The sequence below is a fragment of the Sus scrofa genome, chromosome 1, assembly GCF_000003025.6.
Source record: "Sus scrofa isolate TJ Tabasco breed Duroc chromosome 1, Sscrofa11.1, whole genome shotgun sequence".
NCBI lineage: Eukaryota > Metazoa > Chordata > Mammalia > Artiodactyla > Suidae > Sus > Sus scrofa.
The window spans coordinates 127,197,049-127,219,493 of record NC_010443.5 but is presented as its reverse complement, the minus strand read 5'-3'; the positions used below and the strand labels follow the sequence as shown (position 1 = coordinate 127,219,493).

The 22,445-nt window shown below is 36.3% G+C and overlaps 1 protein-coding gene across 2 annotated transcripts in view; it reads left to right on the top strand.

Moving 5' to 3' along the window:
* The window catches only part of CASC4 (cancer susceptibility 4), a 106,102-nt gene that overhangs the window by 18,995 nt on the left and 64,662 nt on the right, over positions 1-22,445 (top strand). For both annotated transcript variants that reach the window (XM_013993061.2, XM_021096541.1), the window contains exons 2-4: positions 11,799-11,853; positions 16,722-16,824; positions 19,079-19,169. In XM_013993061.2, coding sequence (XP_013848515.2) covers positions 11,799-11,853; positions 16,722-16,824; positions 19,079-19,169 — 249 coding nt within the window. The remainder of the gene's footprint in view (positions 1-11,798; positions 11,854-16,721; positions 16,825-19,078; positions 19,170-22,445) is intronic.

Genomic DNA, 22,445 nt, shown 5'->3' with positions numbered 1-22,445 from the left:
AGGAAAGTTTGAAAGTATGTTGTACCCTTATAGGTCAAGCAGTTCAGTAGGAGAGTGGAATGCAAGGTACATGGTGAGAAGGAAGGGAATTTGTGGCTGCAGATAAAGCTATTTAGGGCCAAACTCCTTATTTACTTTTTTTTTTTTTAAATCTTTTTAGGGAAGTTCCCGGGCTAGGGGTCAAATTGAAGCTGTAGCTGCTGGCCTGCACCACAGCCATGACAATGCAGGATCCCTGACCCACTGAGCTAGGCCAGGGATAAAACTGCATCCTCACATATACTGAGTTCTTAGCCTCTTTTACTGGCTTCACTTCTATTTATCATTAAGTGTTATAGTTCATAGTTTTCTATCTGAGATCCTCTTCTCTTTCTACTCTATTCCTAAATAATCATATTCACTCAGAAAACTTGTTATGTTGATGACCTCAAAATATATATCCTTTATCCAGGTCTCTGTCCTATTTCTTATATATTGCTGTATTTCTAGGCCTCCTAGAGTGTCTTTCACTTAGTATGTGTTCAATTAATGCTTTCTTTATGACTGGCTGACAGAATGAATGAGTAAACAAACTTCAGTGATTCTTTGTGACTCTTCTCTTTTTTTTTTTTTCTTTTTCGCCTACCATGTAGCATATGGAAGTTCCTGGGCCAGGAATCGAATCGGAACTGCAGCTGCAACCTATGCCACAGATATAGCAACACCAGATCCTTAACCCACTTCACTGGGCTGGTGATTGAACTGGTCCCTCCACAGAGATAAGCTGGATCATTAACCCACTGTGCCACAGGGGGAACTCCTTCTTTGTGACTCTTCTTAACAGATCAAAACCAAAAACTTTGTATCCTCAGGCCTAGCACATAGTGGATACTCAGTAAATGCTTTATAAATGACTTTAAAAAAATGAATGAGTGAATAAAAAAACTTCGTAGTGATTCATTATAGCCAACTAAAACCAAAGACCTTGCTTATTCTCTTTAAATTGTAGTAGTCCCTTCTGTGGCTCAGCAGGTTAAGGATCCGGCACTGTCTCTGAGGCACTGTGGGTTCAGTCCCCAGCCCAGCACATGGGGTTAAAGCTATGGAGTTGCTGCAGCTGTGACATTGGTTGCAGCAACTCAGATTTGATCCCTGGCCCAGGAACTTCCATATGCTGCAGGTGTGGCTGAAAAAGAAAAAAAATTGTTTTTGATAAATAAAAATGTAACTGGGTATAGCTTAAACTAAAACTTGCTTCAGGAGAGACTAATTAACTAAGTAAGAGTTGCAGGTGTATTTGGAATGTTCACTGAATGTTTATGCAATGTATGAGTCATAAGAACAAAAAGTTAGTCACCTGTTAACTACTACTAAAGTAGTATATGCTCAGTGGTCATGAGCAGAGACCCTAATCTGGAACTACTTAGGAGAATATCCAGAATCTACTATAGGCATGTGATATGGAGCAAAATTTCCTCATTTGTGAAATGGAAAGCTCACCTCAGGGTGGTTGTGAGGACTAAATGCAATAATACTAGTATAGCACTTACCACAAGGCCTGGCAGAAAATAGGCATTTAATACTTATTTATTACAAATGATATTCCACTTTGATCCAGCTGGTATAGGTGCCAGCCAAAGCCACGATAGATGAGCAGTTGCTAAACATAGCTGCTTATCAGAATGACTTTAGCTTTTTTCTTTTTTTTTTAATGGTTGCACCTGGGTCATGGATCCAACCTCTGCCTCTGCTGCAACCTGAGCCGCTGCAATTGAATTCCTAACCCACTGTGCCACAGTAGGAACTCCTTTAGCTTTTTTAAAAAAAACATTCCTGGGTCCATCTTGAGACTGCTGAATTGGATTGGAGTGGGGCTGGGGAATCAAGAATGTATATTTCTTTTCTTTCTTTTTTGGCCACACCCAAGGCATATGGAAATTCCTAGGCCAAGGATTGAATCCAAGCTGCAGCTACAACCTACACTGGCTGCTTTAACCCACTGTACTGGACTGGGGATTGAACCCACGCCTCCACAGTGACTAGTACCACTGTAGTTGGATTCTTAACCCACTGTGCCATAGTGGAAACTCTCAAGAATATGTATTTCTTAAATCTTCCCAGGCGATTCCTTTTTTCAGGGCCACACCTGTGGCTTATGGAAGTTCCCAGGCTAGGGGGCTAATCTGAGCTGTAGTCGCCGGCCAACACCACAGTTGTAGCAATGCTGGATCTGAGCTGCATCTGCCACCTGTACTGCAGCTTGTGGCAACACTGGATCCTTAACCCACTGATTGAGGCCAGGGATTGAACCTGAATCCTCATGGGTACTAGTTGGGTTGTTAACCCACTGAACCACAATGGGAATTCCTCTCCCCAGGTAATTCTGATGATTAGCCAGATTTGGCAGTTATGTTACAAAAGATAGTATTGTCTCTAGAAATCATCTGAATATGAGATATGATTAGGAAAAATGTTTCTGATGTGGAGAAAAAGGAGCCAGAAACGACATCTGTAAAAAGCCAATTGTATATAACCTTTGGGATTGGTGGTCATAGTTGTGCTGACTGCCTGAGAACAGGTCATAATGAAAGTGAAGCATGCACAGCTGAGCCATTTTCAAGGTCCCAGAATGAGAAGAAAAGCAGAGCAACTGAGCTAGTAACAGCTGCCAAAATTAATTCAAAGTAGCTCTGTAGGATGGGGAAAGCATTAAGAGAGCTTCAAGAAGAGGGGGTAGAAATATTAAATTTTAAGTATTAGAGGAAGAAATATTAGAGGAAAATAGATGAAGTAGCTGGGGATGAGGAAGAAGTGCTATAGGAAAATAGCAGGAGAAGATAATTCTTACTGAAAGAAGAGATAAAGAACATATACACCTTAGAAGAGGGAAGAAAGAAAAGGTCCCAGGAAGGGTTTTAAACACATGTTGAGAGATTTTCCATGTGTTCTAAACACATGGAAAAGGCCAAAGGCAGCATGGACGATCAGTTATGGATGGTCTCCAAATACTACAGAAACAAGTATTACAGAAGGGGAGAGATAAAGTAAAGCCTAACTAAGGCAATGAAGTTGATAACAAAGGGAAATAAATGAGGGATTTCAGAAGTATAGAAGAATAATTAGAATTATACAAATAAGGATAAAGTACAACTTGAAGTAGGAGATTATGTAGTACAAAGAATATGGAACGTAAAAGTCTAAGGAGCCATTCAGCAAACACTTATTTAGTGTTTATTGGGGTCGGGCAGTATGCTAGATGCTGAATACAAAGGGATGAATGAGAGTCAAGCAGTATGCTAGATGCTGACTACAAAGAGTTGAATGAGAGTTCTCATGGAATTCTCATTTCTGATAAACCTTGGGGGTAGGAAAGACATTCTTGTTGGAAATAGGACGGCCTGTGATAGAAGAATATTTTGTTTTAGAAAGGACTTAATACGAGACTTTCTCCAGCTGACTATAGATGTAAATTAGGCAAAGGGATGGGACTATGTTTGTGAATATATGTGTGTCTATCTACACACATCTAACTCAAATCCTCAAAGAAATTTGAAAAAGAAAGTGATCATTTGGTGTCTTTCTTGCGTATTGTAAATAAGGATATTAGGGGAAAAGTCTGAAAGTAATCCAAAAGGCACCTAAGAAGCCAGGTAGTGAGAATCCATTTATAAAATGATGATTAAATAATACTTCTTAGTGTTTATATACTATTACTTGTCTGAAATATACTTAGGAAAAAAGAAGGCATAGTTGTCCCTCACTACTGAAGGGGATTGGTTCCAGGAACCCCTGTGCAAAGATGGATGCTCAAGTCCTTTATTTAAAAAGAGGGATGCAGAGGATCATCTGTATTCCATAGTATTGCCAGTATTGCCTATAGCATTGCCAGTTCAACAGAGTATATGTTGCAAAGTGAAATACCTTATTTTTCAATCATGTAGTAGTAAGAGCTCAAATTTTAGTAGAGTCATTTACAAGATAAGCAAGTTCCTGTTAGAACTATGGAAATTAAAACTACGAGGAGGAATAGTCAGCTTCCTTTTGAAGATGAGGAAGTGGTGGAAGTATTAAAAGAAGTGAAGGCTCTCAGAGGAAGGGTTAAAGCCAAAGAAGTTAAAGAACTAAACAGAGCTATCTTTATGCAGAAATGGTTAACAAAAGGCCTAAAAATAAGAAAAACAAATTGAAAAAGTTGAAACAAACATTAAAAATCAAAACCAAGTGGGAGAAGCCTTTATAAACAGACCCAAGATGGTAGAAAACATAAGATTAAAGCCAAAATTAAATGGTTGCTTTACGTTCTTAGATTTTGCAAGATTACAAAGGAGTGTTATGACAGTTAAAAACATTATCAGATTTCCTTAAAAGTATTAGATTGAGAGTTAGAAGAATTCTTAGTTAAACCATTTTAGTAGCTAGATAAGAATTTTGAGGATTGGATTGTATCTGTGGAGAGAGAAGGTATCATCCCTGTAATACTGCAATGTCAAAAAAGTGAACATATAATTTAATAGCAGCCATCTAGATTCTACAGCTGAGCAACATAATAAAATTACTGTAGAAGGAAGGGAACTTCTGTGTTTAATGATCTCCCAGTTGGGCTCTGTGAGCTCTTTGAGCAAATCATTGGCACCTCTGTTTAAAGGCATATGGAAGGTGAGATAACTAGCATAATGAAACCAGTGTTAATAGGAAGTGAGAGAAATTGAGAACTGGTACCTGCTGATAATTCCAAACACTGAATATAAGATTTTTGTGAGATTTTTCCTGCTAGAAAGTTTGACAGAAATAACAGAGAAAATGAGATGCCAGGGGAACAATATGCCATAAAGAGGGTCTGAGAAGCTAACTGGAAAATCCTTGCATGGCCAAGGAATGAGATGGGAAATAAATTCATTCTATTTGGATTAAGAAAGGCTTTTATTTAGACAGGTTATGATTTTTCTCTTTATTACCATGTGAAATATATTGTTCCAGAGCAGTTTTGAAAATGTGAGGACTTTATATATGCGCTTTTGGGATCAGCATCTCTATTCTCAATAACAAAGATTGAAGAGAAAATTAAAGTGATAATGAAATAGTATTGCCCATAATATCTTTACTATTTTTATAGTCTATGTATTGAATTTTCCCTCCATTAAAAAAAATTTTTAAGAGTAAAAGGATAAAAAAGAAACAGTCCAGGAAGCTGAGGCCACTCGTAGCCTAGTATTCAAGAATAGCATTTCTGTAGCAGTTTCAAAAATAAGTTTAAAGTGGAGTACAGAGAAACTGAAATAGCATCATAAAAATGGATAAAGAACAAAATAATGCAGACTTTTTGAAAACAAGCATAAAGGATGGCTATGTTCTTTGGAAGGACAAAAAATGCAAAAAGAAACTGGATCATGAAAATATAATAATCTCTCTTTACCCACGGGGTACAGATTCCAAGACCCCCAGTGTACACCCAAACCACAGATAGCACTACACTCTATATATACTATGTTTTTTACATACATACATAGCTATGATAGAGTTTAATTTGTAAATTAGGCACAGTAAGAGATTAACAATAATATAGAACAATTATAACAATATACTATAGTAAAAGATGTGAATGTGGTCCATCTCTCTCACAATATCTTGTTGTACTATACTTATCCTTTTTTTTTTTTTCTTTTTTCTCTTTAGGGTCCACCTATGACATATGGAAGTTCCCAGGCTAAGGGTTGAATTGGAGCTGCAGCTGCAGGCCTATACCACAGCCACAGCAACACCAGATCCAAGCCGCATCTGTGACCTGTGCTACATCTTGAGGCAACACCAGATCCTTAACCCATAGAGCAAGGCCAGGGATCAAACCTGCATCCTCATGGATATTAGTTTGGTTCTTAACCCGCTAAGCCATAGTAGGAACTCTTTTACTCACCCTCCTTGCGATGATGTGAGATGATAAAATGCCTGCATGGTGAGATGAAATGAGACAAATGACATAGGCATTTGTAATGTAGCATTAGACTACTCTTGACCTTATAGTTGTAGGTCAGAAGAAGCATTGCTTGCTTTGGGTGATCTTGGATCATTGAGCCATGGTACTGTCAGTGGTTAGATGTTAGTAGCAGATAATATTGATGGTTAGGGATCCCAAGCAAAATAGAGTGGGTCACCATAGATTTCATCATGTTACTCATAATAGCATGCAATTTAAAACTTATGAATTGTTTATTTCTGGAATTTTCAGGCCACAGTTGACTGCCAGTAACTGAAACCACAAAAATCGAAACCATGGATTAGGGGGACTATTGTAAAGGATGTGGGAAAGAAAGTAGACATAGGCTAATTAAAAGTTATTAGAGAGCACTTCCTAGTGGTCAACAGATCACACAGCTGTTTGTGTCAGTTTCTCCTGTGCCTGTTGCAGCTTTTCATCAGTGATCTCATTCCCAGGGCTTTAATTGCTATTTGTATGCTAATGACTTTCAAATCATCTATGCCCAGAATCAAGATCTGGATATCCAACTTCCTACTAAAGATCTCTTCTTGGGTGTGTCACAAGTGCCTCAAATTCAGTAGGTCTAAATCTGAAAAAAAAATCATCACCCCACTTCTCCCTTCCACCCCAAGTCTGTTTCTGCTGTTTCCCTGTTAAGTCGTATTAGTTTTATTCATCTAGACCTTCTACTCTAGAAATCTAAACATCATCCTTCATGTTTCTTCTTTTACTCCTGTATCCAGTCAATCAGTAAGACTATTGATTCTTCCCCTTTAATATCTCTCACATACATATCTCTCTGTTCTCATTCTATTAGGTTAGACCAAGGATTGGTAAACTTTTTTGGTAAAGGACTAGATAGTAAATGTTTTAGACTTTGCAGGCCATAGGTCTTTGTCACAATCACTGCAGCTCCAGAGTAGCCATAGACAATATGGAAATGAATGGATGTGGCTGTTTCTCATAAAACTTTATTTATAGACACTGAAATTTGAATTTCATATAATTCATGGAATATTCTTTTGGCTTTTCTCTCCACCCATTTAACGATGTAAAAACCACCCTTAGTTTGCCATCCATACAAAAATAGGCAGCAGGCCAGATTTGGCTCACAGACTATAGTTTGCCCACCCCGGCTTAAACTAACACTCTCTCATCTGAAAAACAACATTTGTCCCCCAACTCTCCTATTTTCCTACCTGGCCTCTCTAGTCTTGTCCCTTTGGTCCACTCATCTTACTGAAACCAGATTGACTTTTCAAAATGCAAATTGCATTTCACTGCATTGTTTGAAATCTTTTAAAGATTGACCATAGGAGCTCCTGTTGTGGCTCAGTAGTAACAAACCTGACTAGTATCCATGAGGACTCGGATTCAATCCCTGGCCTTGCTCAGTGGGTTGAGGATCTGGGGTTGCAGTGGGCTATGTTGTAAGCCAGCAGTTGCAGCTCTGATTCAACCTCTAGTCTGGGAACTTCATAGACCACAGATGAGACCCTAAAAAAAAGCAAAAAGAAGAAATGATTGGTTGTAGCTAGAGGAATGTATTCAACATTCCTTGGCAAGGCTCTTCGTAATGTAGACTTTGCTTGCCTTTCTAGACATATCACTTGCTGTTTTCCTTAACTCTGTTCCAGCTTAGATCTTCTTAGAACTGCTTGCAGTTTCTGTAATTGATGTGCAGTGTTTTTCACTTCTAAATGTTTTGTTTGTTTGTTTTGTTTTTTCTAGGGTGTAAGAAAAACTCCCACAGCATATGGAAGTTCCCAGGCTAGGGGTCTAAACGGAGCTGTAGCCTCTAGCCTACGCCACAGTGCCACAGCAATGCAGGATCCGAGCTGTATCTGCGACCTACACCACAGCTCATGGCAATGCTGGATCCTTAATCCACTGAGCAAAGCTGGGGATCAAACCGGCAACCTCATGGTTCCTAGTCGGATTCGTTAACCACAAAGCCATGACGGGAACTCCATTTCTAAGTTTCGACACATGTTTCCTTACCCTCTCCCTATTTCCACCTGGCTGATCACTGTGCTTCCTGCTGGACTTATTTCAGCTGTCATCATCATCTCCAGAAACCTCCTTTCATTCCCCCCAGGTTGGATTTAAATGCTTCTACCAAGTCCTCCCATCATGTCTGTAGAACCCAATAATAGCATTTATTTTGCTTTATTATAATTGCTTATTTACTTGACTGACTCTCCTAAATAATAAACTTGAGTGCCTATTGTTTCTCTGTTATTTTATCTGCAGTTTCCAACATAGTGCCCCATAGTACCCTCAACATTTTTGTTTTTATTTTTTGCACTAAAAAATTAATTTAATTCACATATCATAAAATTTGCCCTTTTAAAGTGTGCTATTCAGTAGTTTTTAGTATATTTGTGAAGTTGTGTGACCATCTCCCTATTTAATTCCAGAACATTTTTATCATCCCAAAAAGAAACCCTGTGTCCATTAGGAAGCCACTTGTCATTCCTTCTCCCTTCAGCCCCTGGCAACCACTAATTATTTTCTGTCCCTGTGGATTTGTGTGACCTGAACATTTCATATTAGTGGAATCGTACAATACTTGTCTTTCTGTGACTGGCTTCTTTTACTTAATATATATAATATTTTCAAGGTTCATCTATGTACCAGTAACTAGCTCCTTTTTACAACTGAATATCAGCATTATATTTTAAATTTCATTCTTTGAAACCCTCAGGACTTGAGGGGAAAACAAAGAGGGCCAGCCCCTGCTTCAAACTTAGAGTAGGTCTAATTTCATTAGTTATTTGTTAATGGATAAACTTTCATTTGAAATTTGAAAGTCAGTGGCTCTCAGATTAAAGAATAGACTCTAGTTGGGGCCAAAGAGCCCGCCATAGTCTTTTTTCTGACCTTCTTCCTCACTGTTATTTCCTCTGTATCATTTGCTTTAACCAAACAGTACTTTGGTGGGGTCTTCATACATCTCATGCTTTCTTGCCTCTGTACTTTTTCTTATGCCACCTCCTGTATCTGAAATGCCCTCTATCTATTTAGAGTTTTACCTAGCCTTCCTTGCTTAATTCAGATAAAAGCCCTTCCTCGAAACTTTTCTGATCACACTAGATAGGAATCATCTCTGAAATCTTACAGTAATTATACTACTTTAAATGGTATAGTAAAATTCATTGAGTTTTAAAAATAAAATAAAACAAATGCTGCCTTGCCTACTGATTATTTGAGACTGCTCTCATGTTTTCTAAGTGTTTTATACTCTCCCATCCAGTACCTTGGCAGAGTAAGTTCTTCAGATGTAACTGAAAATATCATGGACACTCTGAAAAATAATGTGGCACTTTCTCAAAAACTAAATGTAGACTTACCATGCAACCCAAGAATCTCACTCCTGGGCATATATCCGGGAGAAATAAAAGCTAATGTTCATGTGAAAATCTGCACACGCTTTTTCGTAGCAGCTATATCTATGATAGTCAAAAACTAGAAACCACCAAAACATTCTATAGTAGTTAAATGCTTAAACATTCATATCACATTCATATCACAGAATACTACTCAGCAGTAAAAAGGAATGAACTATTGCTATATACAACTATGCACTATACTAACAAGAAAAATCACAAAAGGTTATATGCTATATGATTCTATATATAACATTCGTGAAGCGACACAGTTTCAGAGATGGAGAACAAATTAGTGGTTACCAGGGATCAGCAGTAGTGGGGAAGGAGGATAGGTTTGACTATAAAGGACAGCATGAGGGAGATATTTGTGATGATAGAATAGTTCTGTATCTTTTTTTTTTTTTTTTTTTTTTTGATGGTTACATGAATCTATGCATATAGTAAAATGACATAGAACTATACACACACATTGTACCAATATCAGTTTCCTGGTTGTTTTTTTTTTTTTTTTTTGCCATTTCTTGGGCTGCTCTCGCGGCATATGGAGGTTCCCAGACTAGGGGTCGAATCAGAGCTGTAGCCACCGGCCTACACCAGAGCCACAGCAATGTGGGATCTGAGCCGCATCTGTGACCTACACCACAGCTCACGGCAACGCCGGATCGTTAACCCACTGAGCAAGGGCAGGGATGGAACCTGCAACCTCATGGTTCCTAGTCGAATTCGTTAACCACTGCACCACGATGGGAACTCCTCAGTTTCCTGGTTTTGATGTTGTTCTATAGTTACATAAGATGTGCCCATTGGGGAATATGACTTAGCCATAAAAAGAACAAAATAATGAACATTTGCAGCAACATGCATGCAACTAGAAATTATCAAAGTAAATGAAGTAATTCAGAAAGAGAAAGATAAATATCATATCATTTGTATGTGGAATCTAATATATGACACAAATGAACCTATCTGTGAAACAGAAATAGACTCATGGACCTGGAGAACAGATGTGTAGTTGCCAAAAGGAAGGGAGTTGGGGGAGGGATATAGTGGGAGGCGGGGGTTAGCAGATGCAGACTGTTAAATACAGAATGGATAAACAACAAGTTCCTACTGTATAGCGTGGGGAGCTATATTCAATATCCTATGATAAACCATAATGGAAAAGTATTTTAAAAAAGAATGTGTGTGTGTGTGTGTGTGTATAACTGAATCACTTTGCTGTGCAGCAAAAATTAACACAACATTGTAAATCAGCTATACTTCAATTAAAAAAAAAATAGATGTACCAATTGGGGGAAATTGTGTGAAGAGTATATGGGACTTCTCTGTGCTATCTTTGCAGTTTTCTATGCATCTATAATTATTTAAAGGTGAAAAGTTAAAAATATTTTTACATTAGAGATTGAGGTTGTATTTAGCATAATTATTTTTGTACTGGTGGTGCTGCTTTTGATCAATATGAATCAGTCTATGCCTTTCAAAGTAATGTTACTCTTGAGGTTGACAGGAGAACCTGTTTATAGTGATACTTTAGTTGCATTTTATAATTAGGTGAAAACTGTTTAAGCAAGAACTGAGACACAGTAATTCTTTATATATGACATCCTGGCTATCCAAGGCCTTAATTTTTAAATTAAGCGATAAGCCTTAATTTGAGTCATGTTTTGGTACTCTTTTAGGTTCCAGGTGTTCTTGTATACTGGCTCCTAGAGGACAGTGACTACAACAGTGTGTCCTGTGTAGTATCTGTCATTCTGTGCAAGCTTGATAAACAATAATTATTTTTAATTTCACATTAATTGATTCAAACAATTCTTAATATAGTTAAAAATATTCTGATAAGATTTTGAAAAAACAGCATTAAGCAATATTCAACTAAAAATTTTAAACCTGAAAATTATTATACTATATTTTAAGTAAAATGAACATTCTTGTGCAAATTTAAAATGAGTATTACAGAATCAGAATTTATCTCTAATTCATTTTGGAAACTGGTGTAGTATACATAACTTAAAGACTTTTATTTCTATTTTTTTTTTTTTTTTTTTTTTTTTTTTTTTTTTTTTTTTTTTTTTTGGTCTTTTTGCTATTTCTTGGGCCGCTCCCACGGCATGTGGAGGTTCCCAGGCATGTGGAGGTTCCCAGGCTACGGGTCGAATCGGAGCTGTAGCCACTAGCCTACGCCAGAGCCACAGCAAGGCGGGATCCGAGCCGCGTCTGCAACCTACACCACAGCTCATGGCAACGCCGGATCGTTAACCCACTGAGCAAAGGCAGGGACCGAACCCGCAACCTCATGGTTCCTAGTCGGATTCGTTAACCACTGCGCCACGACGGGAACTCCCTTTTATTTCTATTTTGTATTTATGATCAAGCTCAAAGTGAATATGAGCAAAAAAACTAAATATGAGCAAAACTATATTCTTGAGTAAAATGAAAACTTTTTTTTTTAGGTTAAACTACAGAACAACATATCATATCAGATGGCTGACATACGTCATTTAAAAGGTAAGCATCTTAATTACAGATTAACAATAAAGGTCACTAAATGCCTAAAATTCTGAAGAATTAAGAAATCCTCAAGTTAGATAGCTAAATGAAATAGAATATTTGAACAAAGGTCCTCTGATAGCAAAACATTTGTCTTTTGTCTTAAAATATAATAAACAATTTTGATGTTGCTTTGTATGTATAAAGACAAGTTAACATTTGAGGTCTGCATTTTAGTCTTGTGCTGTAGACAGATCATATAATGGAATGTTGAAAGAATCCTCAAAGAAAATTGAGATATAGTTTCAGAGACCATCACATTTCTAGGGAAAAGGTAAGGGATAATCTCTCTGTAGTGTGTCTGGTCTGCTAAAATAATCCATTCCGGTCTAGGGATGCTTTGGGCGGGTCCTCTAAGCTTAATGCTCTGGATACTCTGGGAACAAAGAAACCTGGAACAGAAACCAGGAAGAAACCTAGAGGGGAAGAGAAGAGGGAAAGGGACGGACATACATAGATTAGATAGGTAGGTAGCTAGATTAGATAGATAGGTAGATAGATAGATAGATAGATCTTTTTCACTTAGATGAAGTGATAAGAAATAACTAAAACTTTTATGAAAAATAATAGGTAAAGAGGACAAGCTCTGTGCTCTGCTTACATTACTTTACACTATCGCTGGCCTTGGGAGTCTGAGGACTATCCTTCTTCTCCCTCACTGCCTTTGGTTATGACACTATATATTTTAAAACTTTGCATGCAGTGACTCTGAGTTTATATATGTGGGTAATACATGCTCTCTAATTTCATAAATACGTCTTTATAACCATTTTGAACCCTTTAGATAGAATTAGGTAACGTATTTTTAACATCCTCTTGAATAAGCCAACCTAAGCTGCCTAGCAAAACCATTAGAAAGTAGCAGTATTTGTGTGTTATAACCCCAAAATAGGAATTACTAATTCTTTGCTATTTATGTTTTAGAACAGCTTTGATTTTCTGTTAAAAAATCACTTCCTTGGTGGCCATGTTTGTTTTTGCTGCATTTGTGTCCCTCTTCTACTCTTTTGACTCACAGGAGTACACAGGATGACACAGAAGATGGCGCACTGTCAGTGCTGCTTCTACCTTGCAGTTTTTACAAATGATTCTGATTGTCATCAAAGTATGCTTCTTATAAATAGTAATAGATCAATTGAATATGGAGTTCTGCAGCTTTTGCTAGCATATATCAGAGAAAATAACAGCCTATATTACTGAGTAAAAATCTTTATTGTACTATGTGTGTTGAAGTAGATCTTGAGATGTTTTGATATTTTGTATGATACTCTAGCAGAGAAAAAGGCTTTGATTTGAACTTTAGAACTGCAACTTTTGGTTTTAGTGCAGTTACTGAAGAGATTGAGATTGAATTTCATTAATGTGACTTTTATACCTCAGAAACTATTTCTACTGAAACAAACCTCTTGACAAGTTGACAACCTCCCCCTGCCCAATATTTGGCTATTTTCATTGAAATTAATATTGGATATAATAGAATTAATACACATCAAGTTCCTTTTAAGACCCTTATAGTAGTTAATATTTTCTTGAATTGGGAGTTGATGTTAATTTAATGAGAAAGTAAATAAACATTCTAGTATACACGTATTTATTTTGAATAGCTTACCTTATTTTTATGCCTATTACTGAAAGAAAATTTGAAATCAAAATTTTCAAGAAAAATTTTTTTTTTTTTGCTTTAAAAGCTCATCCTTGTCAACCCCCTTTCTTACCCACATCCCAATCTTTTGAAGTTACATTGAAGGATTATGGCTATGTCCTTCTCTAGCGTACCCTTGGTATTACTGTCAGAGCTAGACTACCCTGCACAATCCACCTGGAACCTGCTCTCAAATTAAGTTGCTCAGAGATTCCTGCTGTGTTGACCTAGAGCAGCCATATAGAGTATCTTTGATTTCAAAAATAAGGAAATACATGGCAATCAGTTGAAAGTAAAATTGTGATACAGGAAAATTTTGTCTATTTAGTTTGGCTTCAAGTCTTTGTTTTGACCCACTCAAAGCATCAATTGGCTCCCTACCTTTTCCTGGATTCAAATAGCTTAGAATCTATATTTTACATGGACTGGAACTCACTCATACTGATATCTTACGTTTTTGTCAATTGAATTTTAAATCTTTTATCTCTATTTAAAAATGAAAACTTGGAGTTCCCTTCGTGGCTCAGCAGTTAACAAATCTTACTAGCATCCATGACGCTGCAGGTTTGATCCCTGGCCTTGCTCAGTGTGTTAAAGATCCAGTGTTGGTGTGAGCTGTGGTGTAGGTCACAGACATGGCTCGGATCCTGTGTGGCTGTGGAATAGGCCAGCAGCTACAGGTCTGATTTGACCCCTAGCCTGGGAACCTCCATATGCTGTGGGTGTAGCCCTAAAAAAATTTAAAAATTGAAACTTTATTTCCTGATAAAGATATCTCGAACATTGTTAGTGAGAAGCTTTGTGGTGAGGCAGAGAAGCCAACACAAATCTCAGAGTCACACTAAGCCTCCGGTTCATTTTGAAGGTAAACTTAGCGGCTTCAGTTAGTTTACTGTGTAGGAAATAGAAACCTGAATGAGTCCTAAAGATTATCAATTGAGGTCCATTCCCTAGTAGCTTGTAGGTAGTGATGATTTGATTTTTTTGTTTTTTATGGCCACACCAGCAGTATATAGAAGTTCCCAGGCTAGAGGTCAAATCGGAGCTACAGCTGCCAGCCTATGCCACAGCCACAGAAATGTCAGATCCTCGCCTGTCTGTGACCTACATCACAGCTCATAGCAACTCCAGATCCTTAACCTACTGAGCGAAGCCAGAGATTGAGCCCATGTCTGTATGGGTACTAGTTGTGTTTGTTTACCCCTGAGCCACAATGGGAACTCCTTTTCTTACGGTTTATTTTTTAATTGTAGTAACTTTTCAGTTCTAGAATCTTTGCTGCCTGAGTACAGCTTCACAGAACTGGCTGACTGTCTGCAAATGACAAGGCCTTATGTCACTGCCTCCTTCTGGTATCTCATTTTCTTTGTAGAATCAACATCCTTAGCTGAGGCTACCTCTAGCCCTCTATTTCTTAGTAGATGGTACCAGGGATCAGGTAACAAGCTGAATATGTTATCCAGGGAAACCTGGCCTCAGATTTCTTACTTTTATCTAGGGTGGGGGGTAATGAGTGAAAAATTACAGACATCAGTCATATTTATGTCTTGGAGAATTAATACAGTAAGAGGAGAAATTTAAAATGTGACTTGACTAAATAGAGTGGAATGGTGGTTACCAGGGGCAGGGGTATGTGTGGAAAATGAGATACTGGGTATAAAAGAATACAAACTGTTAGTTATAAGATGAATAAATTTTGGTGATCTTAATATATAACATGGTGATTATAGTTAACAATACTGTATTATGTATTTGAAAGTTGCTAAGAGAGTAGATCTTAAATGTTTTCACTGCAAAAAAATTGGTAATTATATGAGATGGTAGAAGTGCTCGCTAATGCTGTGATGGCAGTCATTTCACAGTACATAAGTGAATCAAAGCAACATGTTGTATACCTTAAACTTATACAATGTTATATATCAATTAAAATAAAAATAATAGTAAAAATGGCTTGACTAGGCAAGCCTAATTATAATTATATGCATTCTATATAAATCGTTTATTTTTCATATTTGATTATTAATACTGTACAATAGCTATAATTATGCTACTTTTTATTTATATGCCTCAGTGAACATTCATGTGAATTCACAATTTTTATTTGTTCTCATTAACATAGTTATGATTCCACAATAAAATTAAGAAAGTGTAGCAAAAAATATGTTCAGGATCCTACCACAAGACATAATCATAGATAGAATTTTGACGTGTTTTTATATTAGTCTGTTTTTTCATGTGGATATGTTTATGCTATAAATATATGTTTATATATGCTTTTTAAAAATTTACATCACAAGCACTTTTAGAGTATTTTTAAAATAATAAGACAAATTCTGTAAGCCTTCCATGAAAAGTAGACGTTATAGTGATAATATTGGTACGTTGTGATTAGATATTATATTTTAGTCTTAGTAAGTAAATGTTGCTTATACAGAATAGACCTCTGTTCCCATTTATAAAAATTAAGACTTTCTTAACTACTTTTGCTTAACTGCTAAGGTTGTTGGCTGATTTTTAATCCTCTGTCCAAGAAACTGACGTTTCTATTCTCTGGCTGAATTTCTTTTATATTTATAGGGTGAGATGAAAAGGGACTGACTCTGGAAAAATGTGGGGCCAGTGATTATGGATTAAAGCTCACTAAAGAACATTTGGCCCAGCTTTTAATTTACTATCCAGCTGGGAATTTCCTGTTATTCATTACAACTAAAACTTTTAGCTGTAGTCCATAGATTATAAGCTTTGAAAATGGAATTTTGATATATGTGGACCTAGCCTCAGTAGCAGAACTAGAAATGAGATCAGAGTGATTGGTACCTGAGTTGGGAATCAAACGTGATTTTAAAATGAATTGAATTCTGTCCCCATAGCCAACACATCTAAAAAAATATTATTTTTCCCCTACTTTTATGAAGCAGAGAGGTTTAAAGAGGTTTAAAGAGAATTTTTAAAATATTTCTGATTAATGTGAAAGCCACTGAGGCTCTTTTTTAAAAAACAAATTTTATTGTCCATGCATGTGTTAAAAAACGCTGTTCAATGTGATACTAATTGTATAACTTAACTCCCTGAGAGTATAAGAAACTGAGGACTGTATATAATTTTGAAAAATCCCATACCTTATCAATAGGAAGCATTAAACTAAGTAAACTTTATTCCTTTGGTTCTTACCTTCTGTGGATAGAGCAACTTGCTGAGCTTCGCCAGGAGTTTCTTCGACAGGAAGACCAGCTTCAGGACTATAGGAAAAACAATACTTACCTTGTGAAGAGATTAGAATATGAGAGGTAAGATTCTACATGTAACAAATGTTTATGAATCTTAAATATTTATTCAACTTTCAGACAGTTTGTTTCTTCCTTCCTGTCTTCTGTTTTTCTTCTTTCATTTTACTAGGTCTTTTAAATTCCTTTTCTGTTGTCTTTATGCCTTGTTGAAATCCATTCTCTTTTATTTAGATAGGTTGAACAACATGAAAATAGCTCTTACAAGCCATGTTAAATCTACCCCGTAGTAGAATTCATTCTGAGACAGAAAATCTTTCAAGGCTTGATTTTTATTGGTTTAGATAGGGCAGAGACTGAAGAAGATTCTATGGTTCTTTTTTTTTTTTTTTTTTTTTTCTTTTGTCTTTTTAGGGCCACACCTCGGTACATGAAGGTTCCCAGGCTAGGGGTCTAATTGAAGCTATATCTCCCGGCCTACGCCAGAGCCACAGCAATGCCAGATCTGAGCCGCATCTGTGACCTACACCACAGCTCATGGCAACACCGGATCCTTATCCCACTGAGTGAGGCCAGGGACCGAACCTACAACCACATGGTTCATAGTCAGATTTGTTTTCACTGTGCCATGATGGGAACTCCAAGATTCTGTGGTCCTTTTTGAGGGTCATCCAGAAGATTAAGCTAGCACTGGGAGATGTCCCCAGAATAGCTAAGGGACTAAACGCCAGCTCTTTCTCCTCTGCACTTCAGTCCCCTTGCTTATACATCTACACTGTAGGTGATGAGGTTGGGAACCTCTGAGGGTCCTTTCTAGCAATCTCTCTTTAAAAGGCTTTATTATATCCTGAATCAGTTTACACTATTTTTTAAGTTTGCACCCTCCTCCCCCAAATTAGGCGGATTTACTGTATTGTATTTTATTTTATTTTTAGGGCTGCACCTGAGGCATATGGAGGTTCCCAGGCTAGGGGTCAAATTGGAACTGCAGCTGCCTGCCTACACCACAGCCACAGCCACACTAGATCCTAGTTGCATCTGCAACTTGCACCACAGCTCACGGCAACGTTGGATCCTTAACCCACTGATCGAGGCCAGGGATCAAACCTGCATCCTCATGGATCCTAGTCAGGTTTGTTTCCTCTGAGCCACAACGGGAACTCCCTGTATTTTAAAGCATTGTTTATCCACTTCTGACTTCTTACTCATGTAGGTTATCAATATGCTTATGTTCACATATATGTATTTTAACCTAACAGTATTCAGTAATTTTCCATATATCTTTAAGGTTAAAGATTGACATACCTAGAGGTTAATATATTATTTGAGCATGTTAGTGTACCAAAGCTTGTTTAGTCTAATTGCTGGACCATTGTAGAAGTTTTTCTTTTCTCACTGTTATGACTATCAGCTGTGAAAAATCTTTGTGCAAAAATGATTTTCTCCTTCTTATGTTATTTCGCTGGTGTATATTCTCAAATAGAGAATTTCTGAGACAGAATGTGTTATTGATTTTGTTACTCTCATCACATATATGAAAGATTGCTTTCTAAATGACTATGTGAATTTATAACGAAAATGTTTCTTCGTAGCCCCGCCAACATTAGCTTTTATAATTCTAACTAAATTTTGCTAGTATAGGAATAAGATAGTACTATATATACATATAGGAAGTTTAATTTACATTTTAAATGGAAGAAGGTAATGTTTTTCTATATATTTATTGTTTCTTTTTGCATGAATGACCTGTTTGTATCCTCTGACTGCTTGTCCAGGAGAAATTCATAATCTTTGTCTGATGTTCCTTTACTTTTTCTCTTATTACCTCCATTATGTCTTATTTATTAGTTTCTTGTATTCTTGCTCTCCTTATGGTTTAGTCTTTTATTATTGTATTTAAAGTACTAATTATTTGATGAATCATCTGCTGCCACTTACCAACTCTCATAATTCTCTAGCTTTTCTTATCCATTACTGTATATTGGTTCACAGTTTTCTCTTCTGAGATGTTTTACTATTCTGTGATTGAAATTGTCTTTGATATTTTTTCTATATAAATGTAATTTATAAAAATAAATTTTCATCTTTCTAATTTGTTTTTTTGATTAGCTGTATCAACATTTTTATCCTCTATTAAAGATTCAGATATTTTTAAGAATTTTGACTATGAGCTATTTTTATTTCTGCTTTTTGTTCTCCCTACCAACTCTCCTGCTAACTGAATGCTTTATCTTTATAAATGTGTGTTTCAACTTCTAGACAACTTTGAGAACCAATACAAGATAATATAGTCTAAAAGAATGACTTTGTAACTTAGTTTTCAGTGTGGACAACAGATCAAGGAATTAAGAGCTCAGCATGAAGAAAATATTAAAAAATTAGCAGACCAGTTTTTGCAGGAACAAAAGGTAAATTTTAAAAATACTTAAATCAAAATATGTTCTTATTATAAATCTTACAATTTAGAAGTTAAATTTTGTATTTTTATCATAAAACATTATATTTTTAAGTATTTTGGCCTGCCTAATTCTAAAAATGGCTTACAGCACTGCCAAGTAAATTAAACACTAGCAAACATATAACTTCAACTCTTAAAAATAATTTTAAGCTAAATATCTTTTATCTGACTTTTAAAAATAAATTTTGGGAGTTCCCATGTGGCTCAGCAGGTTAAGTATCCAGGGTTGTCACTGCAGTGGCTTGGGTTGCTTCTGTGGCACAGATTTGATCCCTGGCCCCAAAACTTCCACATGCCACTGATGTAGCCAAAAAAAGTAATAATAATAATTTTTGCCGTTTATTTCTCAGATTTAAAATGGATACCATTTTACTGAAAATTCAATTACTTCTTATTTTATGCTTTTAAGAAATAGAAAAAAATATCGAGAAACTCTTAATTATCCTTCTTTGTTATTCTGAATTCCATTCTTGAAACACAAAAATGAAACCTTAGGCACTATTTTGGTTCATGTTTTAAAGGGTGGCACATTCTTTTATTAGTTCATACATTTCCACTTGATATATATTATGAAGTTCCTGCTGGTAGTGGAGGGAATTTGTCTGAAGTTTACTAGTCCTTAGAACATTGATTTTTTTTTTTTTTTTTTACATCCTGTACTTTCATATGACTAACTGTGGTTTTTATAAAGTCTTGTGATTTAAAGTAAAGAGAGATTGAATAGTGAAAAGTATTCATCTTCGGATTTGGTAGCATCTCACCTAAAGGACTAGGAGTTAAGGAAACCAGATTTTCATTCTTAGCATTTTCACTCTTTTGTGTCATGACATTAAGAGCAATAATTTTTTGATTTTACAAAGTGGGTTCAAGTGGACTGCCTATCTGCAGTCTACCTTGAAAAGACATGGGGGTAGGTTGCTGGAAGATGGCAGGCCTGAGTGAGCTTTTATAGTGGCCTTGAGGGAAGCTGGAAGGTGTTATTGAAATACTACTGGATGGTTAGAGGAGCATAGTAGAACACAAAAAGGAAGAGGAAGAGAGGCTTGCTGTTGCAATTATGTTATTACAAGCCCAGTATATAAATAATGGGATAAATTTGCTCTCTTCTCCCAAAAAATACATATATGAGCTTTTCCCTTTTTCCTGGCAAGTGTAGATCTCTCCTTTTCACCTATACTAGGCTGTCTCTATATTATTAATTACTAACATTCTCTCTAGTTCTTCTTTGCCCTTATCCTGCCTTAAATGTAACAAGCTGGGGAGGAATAGAGATGCTTAAAAGAATTCTCCTTTCTTGGGTGACACCCCGGCTGCCTAATTCTGTGCCTCATCCTCATTCCCTGTTCTTCAACTGCTGTAACTAGTTGATTTTATGGAATTTGAGTTGTTTTTCTTTTTTAAAATTATGTTATTAAAATACAGTTGATTTACAATGTTCCTTAAATTTCTGCTGTACAGAAAAGTGACTCATTCACACATATAGAGTTGTTTTTCATAAGAGCAGACCCATTGTAAACTGTATAAAAAAAAGCATAAGTTGTGTTCAGGGCTTTTTTTTTTTTTTAAACCAAGCACGTGCCTTTCTTAGAAATTACTCTGGGGAAGGGGTAAGCAAACTAAATCCAACCTCCTGCCTGTTTTCATACTGCCCGTGAACAAAAAATGGCTATTACATTTTAAAATGGTTGAAAAATTAAAAGTATATTTTATGATGTGGGAAAATTATGAGAAATTCACATTTTAGTGTCTAGAAATACAATTTTATTAGAACACAGCCTTACTCATTTGCATACTTCTTTCATCATACAAAGGAAGAGAAATTGTTATAGACCAGAGGTAACTAAGAAGACCTGAGGACTTAAATGCAGTGTAGTTAAAAAAAAAGTTTTTAAATTAAAAAAAATGCAATGTAGTATCCTTGATTGGATCTTGGAACAGAAAAAGGACTTAATGGAAAAAGTGGTGAGTTCTAAATAAAGTCTGGAGTTTAGTTAATACTATACTAATTTTGAATTTCTTAATTTTGCAAATGTACCAAGCTATATAATTGTTAACATTAAGAGAGGAGTTCCCATTGTGGCTTAGCAGATGAAGAACTCAACTTAGTATTTATAAGGATGCCATTTGATCCCTGACCTTGCTCAGTGGGTTAAGGATCAGGCATTGCCCCAAGTTGTGGCATAGGTTGCAGATGTGGCTCAGATCTGGTGTTACTGTGGCTGTGGTGTAGGCCTGCAGATGCAGCTCTGATTTGACCCTTAGCCCAGGAACTTCCATATGCTGCAGGTATGGCCTTAAAAACGTTAAGAGAAATTGAGTGAGGGGTAATTACTTTTTTGTAAATCTAAATTTTTCATTTAGTAGTTTGTTGACTTTTAAGTTTTGTTTAGTATTGTTTGTTTTATCCATGTCAAAAAGCAGTGGAGGAGTTCCCTGGTGGCTTAGCAGGTATAGCACTGTCACTGCTGTGGCTCTGGTTACTGCTATAGCATAGGTTTGGTCCCTGGTCCAGGAACTTTGACATGCTGCAGGTACAGCCAAAAAAAACATAAAATAAAATAAATTTTAAAAAACTGTATAGCAGAAATTGGCACAACATTGTAATCAACTATACTTTAATAAAAAAAGAAGTAATGGAGTACTATGGAAGTAGTCTTATGATGTAGCATTTTAGTGAAGATGCACAAAGATGCAGAATGGCTGCTCAGGTGGGTTTTGTGCTTCATGGGTTTTCTCATCTTTGGCCTTCATGCAAACATGTTCAGCAATTTCAGTTTATCGTTTTACTCATCAACAGTTCATTGGCTATAGCTTACCAAGTTCCCCAAAACTGGTAGTGAAAAAGACTGTGGTTTGAATTCCTTCTCCACAATTTTGTAGCTTTGTAGTCTTAGACAAGCTACTTAACTTCAAGTCACAGTTGTATTTTGTTTTTCCCCAAACTTTTCATCTGTCTTTACTAGAGCATAGATTTGAAAACAATTTATAAACCATGAAATATTGTGCAAATGTTTGTTGTTGATTTTATCTGCCAAGTACACTGGAATATCTACACCTGATTGTCAAAGCATCTTTTCTTCTTCATTGTGAAAAATTCTTACAATTTGTCCCTTATCTTTCTAGATGTCCTGTAGATTTTTTAGTACTATTGTTTTTTAGGTTACCAATAATTACATTGCATAGAGCTTTGGAGTTGACAAAGCATTTAGACATGTATTAAATACTA